Below are 7,635 nucleotides of genomic sequence, written 5' to 3'. Positions count from 1 at the left end.
CACACACACACACACACACACATATTCACACTTACACTGAGAGAGCTAGAATCAGTGAGGGAATAAAAGATTGAATAAGAATTAACATATGCTAAGAGATATATTTGATTTTTTTGTTTCTGAGTTTATAAAATCTACTGAAAGAAGTTCCATATTATTTATTATTTATTTATTTATTGGATGGGAAAAAACTGTACCTTAATGAAAAATAGTTATCTTTATTACTTTTGATGTTACCCAGTGAATGGGTCTTTTCTTTTTTAATTTTTTATTTCTATTGGTTATTGGGGAACAGGTGGTGTTTGGTTATATAAGTAAGTTCTTTAGTGATGATTTGTGAGATTTTTGTGCATCTATCACGTGAGCAGTATATGCTGCATCGTATTTGTACTCTTTTATCCCTCGCCCCCTTCTCACCCTTTCCCCATGAGTCCCTAAAGTCCATTGTGTAACTCTTATGCCTTTTCATCCTCATAGCTTAGCTCCCACTTAGGTGTGAGAACATATAATGTTTGATTTTCCATTCCTGAGTTACTTTACTTAGAATAATAGTCTCCAATCTCATTCATAGATAGATAGATAGATAGATAGATCACAGTTTCTTTACCTACTCTTTGATTGATGGGCATTTGAGTTGGTTCCACATTTTTGCAATTGCAAATTGTGTTGCTGTTTACATGCATGTGCAAGTATATTTTTTATTATCTCAGACTACGTGTTCTTGAAAATTGTTTTTCATGAGAAACTGAAAATTTTAACATAATATCTCAGCCTGAAACAAAGATTAAATATAATATTTGAAAACTAAAAATTTTTTTTAGTGTGTGGCCAATTTGATTTTGATATTACTTTGTTAATTTTCATAAAGTTTAGTTTTTTTATAATTGTAACATTTTAATGTATGTTTACATTAATATTTTATTTTATATTGTAATCAATTATCTTTTTGTATGTGATTTATACCAAATTTGTCATTTTTAATTTGAATACTCTCGTTCTTTTAATTTGTCTTTTATAAAATGCCTATTTCATTTTAGCCAGACTCTAATTTCTAAATTTTATTGAAATTAATGAGAAATGCAAATCAAAACCACAATGAGATACCATCTCACACCAGTTAGAATGGCAATCATTAAAAAGTCAGGAAACAACAGGTGCTGGAGAGGATGTGGAGAAATAGGAACACTTTTACACTGTTGATGGGATTGTAAACTAGTTCAACCATTATGGAAAACAGTATGGCAATTCCTCAAGGATCTAGAACTAGAAGTGCCATATGACCCAGCCATCCCATTACTGGGTATATACCCAAAGGATTATAAATCATGTTCTATAAAGACACATGCACACGTATGTTTATTGCGGCACTATTCACAATAGCAAAGACTTGGAATCAACCCAAATGTCCATCAGTGACAGACTGGATTAAGAAAATGTGGCACATATACACCATGGAATACTATGCAGCCATAAAAAAGGATGAGTTTGTGTCCTTTGTAGGGACATGAATGCAGCTGGAAACCATCATTCTCAGCAAACTATCGCAAGAACAGAAAACCAAACACTGTATGTTCTCACTCATAGGTGGGATTGAACAATGAGATCACCTGGACTCAGGAAGGGGAACATCACACACCGGGGCCTATTATGGGGGTCGGGGGCAGGGATGACCTTGGGAGTTATACCTGATGTAAATGATGAGTTGATGGGTGCTGACGAGTTGATGGGTGCAGCACAGCAACATGGCACAAGTATACATATGTAACAAACCTGCACGTTATGCACATGTACCCTAGAACTTAAAGTATAATAATAAAGAAAAAAAGATTTTAAAAAAGTGAGTTTCTGTTTGTTTTATTGACCCACTTAAGTTTTATTTTTCTTAACTTTTATTATGAAACTTGTGGTCAGATTGGTTATTCTGTTGGTTTTCTGGTATAATAATATTAAAACAGGGTTGGTCTCATTTTTGCATTCTAAAAATCATTTAGCGAAACACTAAGTCAATGAATAAAGCTACACAATATTTAGAAAGTCATTATTTAATCATAATTCTTACTCAGTAGTAAAAATATGAATACATAAAATTAATGCACTTTTATTGTAGTAATACATACATATCTTATTTGCATATACATGTTTATTTCAACTAACAGATTAGGTAGAACATTATAGCCTACGTTAATAGAATATAACTACTAACTTGGCAATGATTCCTACGTCTTGTGGTTACGGATCTGGTCTCCATCATCGTTATCCTACTGTACTCTCTCTGACAGCCTGTAATACAAGATAGATTTAACAGCCTGCTTTAAACCTATGGAATGTGTTTTTCCAAGCATAAGTACCAGCATCTAAGTCTACCTCCCCAGCAAATTCTGGTCAGTATTTGATTAATAGTTTGGTGCACAGGTTGATTAGTCAGCCTCTGCTACAGGTATGTCTCATATTCTAATGCTATTTTTATGGCATCCTAATGATTAAAATAATTTTCTTTCTTTTATACAACTTACGTTTTATTCATACTGATTGACAAATAATTTACCTCATTTAATTTTGTTTGACATTTTGTCAAGACCTCTCTGTACTTCACAAACCTTCAGCAGTATGAAAAATTTGTATTGTGACACCATGGCTAGTGTAAATAGCTTTTATGTGTATGTTTAAATCAAGTAAATAAGGGGAACCATTATTGCCAAGGAAATTCAGATGGATTCTGAATTGCAATAGAAAAACTATTTCTCTACCTATCAAAAATTAGATTTAGACTTGACTCTTATGTATATATGTGGTACACATACATATTATATATACTGTATTATATATCATATGCAAATATAAAACATATATACTATATACATACTTCATAAATTAGTTCATTACAAAGAATTTGGAAAATATAAAGAAAATATTAATATTTTAGGTACCTGTATCTAATCCTGGTTTAACTCTTACTAGAAGTGTGGGATTGAGAGAATAATTAATCCCTTATAACATTAAAATGGAAATGATACTAGTACATTGCTCATATAACTACTAAGAGGCAAACATTAATATTTTTATATTTGTACACCCAAATAATAATTATTAAAATTTCCTTTTAAAACAAAATAATAAAGGTGATGAGATATATGTAATTATGTTCCTGTGCTAGTCTTTATAATAGCCTATAAAAGGTCATGTCTGATTTATCCAAATGTATAGCATCTAAACATACCACACTGTAGTGCATGTAGGAGATTCTCAATTTATTGAAAGAGTGAATAAATACAAGTGCTTTTTGACTAAATAAATGTTATTGAAAAATTTTTAGCTTTTGGCCTTTTGAAGAGGCTGTTTTCCTCGCTGCCTTTAAATAATCAAAATAATCAAGCTGCCATGTTGTGAACTTCCCTTTGGAGAGAACCACATGTCAAAAAAACTAAAGGCACCATCTAGCCACAGTCAGCAAGTAACTGGAGTAGGCATGCTGGGATCCTACAATAAACTACAAGTTACCACAAGCCATGCGAGCTTGGGAACAGATCACAAAATGGAAAAAGAGTAGATGAGTCTAAACATGCAGGGCATGCTAAGGTCATGTATTTAAGTTTAACAAGTTTTGAATTTGCCATTTTGTCAATACATAAAAATAGAAGACTCATAGCTGGGAATGTACTTTAGGAATATTACTGATGAAAGATGAAGAATGTTTAAGGACCGTACCAAGTAAGAGGGAAAACTACTGTCTTCTGTAAAAATAACAATGAGATGGTTAAGACTCTGAATCTGGAAACTGAATATGGAGAAAGGAAAATAAAGAATGTTATGAAACTAAATTTGTGCTATTATATGCCAGAATAAACACTCAAAAGCTAATTTCAAGCTGACACCAGAGTAACATCCTGACACAGCTCTTGTCCTGGTGTGCTAGAGTTCTCGATGAATCTACTGGTCTTGATTCACTGGCAAAGACAATCAGTGGCTATGTCAGCACAAGTATCTAAAACATGGCCTACCTAGATCCCAGAAGGTGTGGGTTGGGAGTTGGTGCCTGCTATGGTGTACTATAAGCCCTTTCTCTGTTCTAGGCCTACTATAATGTTCTGTCTGGGGAAGAAAAATTTCCCAAAGCAGCCTATCATCATGAAAGCCAATGTTTCAGTAGAAGAGCTGAGGAGAAGATTTCTTTATGAGTATGGGGCTTGTCTCAGTTACTTAAAGTCACATGGAGGGAGGTTTATTAAATGTTAACAAATGCTTTTTAAAAATAGCTGATGTAGAAAATTTTATCATTTACATTATCAAAAAACAATGAAGTATCAATCTATTAAAGATGTGTAGATCTTTAAAAGACAGAAATGACAAAACTTTATTAAGAAATGTAAAAGATGATGGAGATAAATGAAAATCTGAAAATCGAATTATGTTTGAGTATAAGAGGCTCAATATCATGAACATTAGAGTTTGTCTAAAATACAATCTACAGAGCCAGTCTAACTCCAAAAATGTTGATATGGTTTTAAAACGAACTTCTCAAGAATAATTAGAATGGGCACCAATACAATTTATTTATTTATTTATTTATTTATTTATTTATTTATTTATTTTTTTGGAACGGAGTCTCGCTCAGTCACCCTGGCTGGAGGGCAGTGGCGCAATCTCGGCTCACTGCAAGCTCCGCCTCCCAGGCTCACGCCATTCTCTGCCTCAGCCTCCCAGGTAGCTGGGACTACAGGCGCTCGCCACCACGCCCGGCTAATTGTTTGTATTTTTAGTAGAGACGGGGTTTCACCGTGTTAGCCAGGATGGCCTCGATCTCCTGACCACGTGATCCGCCCCGTCTTGGCCTCCCAAAGTGCTGGGATTACAGGCGTGAGCCACCGCGCCCGGCCAACCAATACAATTTTAAACAAGGTGGATGAATAAATTGTGTCAGTACCAGGATATATTATGTAGTTATACTAATTGTAGTAAAGTATATTGTCATTGGAATAGATAAATGGACCAATTGGACATAATAGAGAGCTCAGACACAGATTCACACAATTGTGGAAAGTTTATATGTGACAGAAGATTTAAGAATTCAGCTGGAAAATTATAGACTAAACACAAATGGTGATGAGACAACTAGTCTTCTTGTGAATATAGTAATAAGCAGATCTCAATGTTGCTGAAAGTAAACTCCAGGGGTATTAGATAATTAAATGTGAAAATAAAGATGTTAACTACTTAAAAAGGATATCTAGGGAAATATATTAATACCCTGGTAGCAACAAAGAATTCTTAGAGACATTGAAAAAACAAAAAAACAAAAACAAAAACAAAAAATCATAAAACAAATAGGCTAATGAATTTAAATATGCCAAAATGAATATATTCTCTACATTACAAGGCAGCAGTCAAGTAAAATACATTTTATCATATATATCCAAAATAGAATTAGTATCCATGAAATGTGCTAATAAATAGAAAACATTTTTAGGTCTATTAAACTTAGTAGGCACTACATAAATGTTAGTTATAATTATTCTTTTATGAATATATAAAGAGCTTCTTAAAGTCATAATAAAATAATCTAAGAAGCATCAACTTTATATAAAAGTGAGCAAAGAATATGAATAGCAATTTGCAAAAAGAAAAATAAAATGGCCAATAAGTATGTTGTAGTCTCATTAGTAATCAGGGAAATACAAATATCATTTCTATCCAGCGGACTCGGAAAAATAAAAAAAAATCAAAACAATTTTATTGTATTTTATCGAGACAGGGTCATGTTCTTTCCCCTAGGCTGGAGTTAAGGGGTGTGACCATTGCTCACTCCAGCCTAGAAATCCATGCGATCCTTCTGCCTCAGTCTCCCAAATAGCTGGGACTAAAGGTACATGCCACTGCACCTGGCTTTATTTTTATTTTTATTTTTTTAGAGATGGGGTCTCACTCTGTTGCCCACGCTGGTCTTGAACTCCTGGTCTCAAGCAATTCTTCTGGCTCAGCCTCTCAAAGTGCTAAGATTAAAGGCATAAGGCTGGCAAAACAATTCTTAAGAACAGTTGTTAATAAGATTGAGGGACAATGGAAAGCTCATTAATTATAGGAAATAAAAATGGATTCAACCACTCTCTAAAGCTATTTAACAAAAGCTTAGGAAAACTGAAAACTAACATACTCTATACCCTAGTGATTTAACTACTGGTAAATACTATATATAGTTTTAATACATATGCACAATGTGACATTTATAAGAATATTGCTATGTTTTTCAACATTTAAAAATTAGAATTAATCTAAATATTCTGTAAAATTCAAATGGGCAAATGATGTTCTGTTTATAATATGACATATCACAACCAATAAACTAGAGATACAGGTATCAACAGTAACAAATTTCAAAAACATAATATGTGAAAAAATCCGGGCAGTATATACAATGTCGTACCTTTTATACAGAATTTTAAAATATATAAGCCAGTGTTATATATTTGTAAATAATGAAAATAAATAATAAATTTAAAGTAATAAACATCAAATTCAGAAAAGCAGGTACTCAAGAGATGAAAGGATGGGCTTGTGGTCAGAACAATAGATATAGAGAGAAGTCTATATATATAAGTAAAGATATATATAGAAGTCTTCAACTTTTAAAGCTATAATTTATTTAAAATAGAAAAATGAATCTGAGTTAAACACAGCAAGAGATTAAGATCGGACCATCCATACAAAAAGAAATACATATATTTGTTGTGTTTTTCTAATAGTTAATGTATGTTTTTTTTGTTGTTGTTGTTTTGGTTTTTTTTAGAGTTATAATGCAATCTTTATTTAAAAATCGAATCTGCCAGTTTAGCGTTTTCCACCAACTCGGGGAGCTGAAACTTTCACAGGCTTCACAATCTTTTGCTTAGGTGCTGCCTTTGTAGGTGCCTTAGCAGCAGCCATTGCAGTCTTTTTAGATGCTTGCTTAGCCTTTTTTGCTTCCTTAGCAGCCCTGATAGCTTGTTCTCGTTGAGCCTTTGTAACTTCAGGTTTCTGATTCCTCTTGGCCATTATATCAGCAAGAGATGCACCAGTAATGGCCCTCTGGAATCTGACTGCTCGGCGGGTTCTTTTCTTTTGAATTTCTTCCGACTGACCCTTTTTGTGCTTCCTTCTGTAGAGGACAGTCCAGTTTATCTGCCGAGGATTCCTCTTGGAAAGGAACGCCGACTCGCATTTTGCATTAAGAAACTGGAAAACCTTCCCGTCGGTCCTGGCGTAGCGCCTCCCGTGTCCGGGGTAGATCTTGTACCCGCTAAAACTGCACAGCTCCACCTTCATGGCGACGGATTCACGGGAAGAGAAGAGCAGTTAATGTATGTTTAAAATATCTTATAATAATTACAGTAGAAAAGAGTTGATAAATGTAGAAAGATAATATAAGCCTAACCTTGACAATTGTTAGATTTGTTGTAAGGGAGAACAGACAAGCAAGGTCAAAGAAGATTGGGAGAATAGGACTATAATTCTGTCATAAACAGGAAAGGGGGATTCAAGAAGAAGAGGTTTTCTGGAGAAATAATACATTCAGTTCGCCAGGAAAAAGTTTCAGGTACATTAAATATCTATAGTTAGTAATACATACCAGGAATTGAATATAGAGACAGATAGGATATAAGA

At 33.6% G+C, this 7,635-nt stretch overlaps 1 protein-coding gene and 1 non-coding gene across 2 annotated transcripts; one reads left to right on the top strand and one right to left on the bottom strand.

Moving 5' to 3' along the window:
- Positions 1-3,864: 3,864 nt before the first annotated feature.
- Positions 3,865-3,993, top strand: LOC126931898 (small nucleolar RNA SNORA3/SNORA45 family). Its single transcript, XR_007718006.1, has one exon. It is a non-coding gene; the product is annotated as a small nucleolar RNA SNORA3/SNORA45 family (small nucleolar RNA).
- A 2,778-nt stretch (positions 3,994-6,771) lies between these two features.
- LOC126930818 (60S ribosomal protein L24-like) lies at positions 6,772-7,327 on the bottom strand. The gene has a single exon (XM_050748329.1). It carries the CDS (start codon positions 7,294-7,296, stop codon positions 6,823-6,825), a length of 474 nt encoding a protein of 157 aa, XP_050604286.1. The 5' UTR covers positions 7,297-7,327; the 3' UTR covers positions 6,772-6,822.
- Between the last annotated feature and the right edge of the window lie 308 nt (positions 7,328-7,635).

The sequence above is a fragment of the Macaca thibetana genome, chromosome 11 (genome assembly GCF_024542745.1).
Source record: "Macaca thibetana thibetana isolate TM-01 chromosome 11, ASM2454274v1, whole genome shotgun sequence".
NCBI classification, from domain to species: Eukaryota; Metazoa; Chordata; class Mammalia; order Primates; family Cercopithecidae; genus Macaca; species Macaca thibetana.
This window is presented reverse-complemented; position numbering and strand designations above follow the sequence as displayed.

Bases quoted from the DNA above. Each gene is read 5' to 3' on its own strand.
- LOC126930818 (XM_050748329.1), bottom strand. From the start codon at position 7,296: ATGAAGGTGGAGCTGTGCAGTTTTAGCGGGTACAAGATCTACCCCGGA.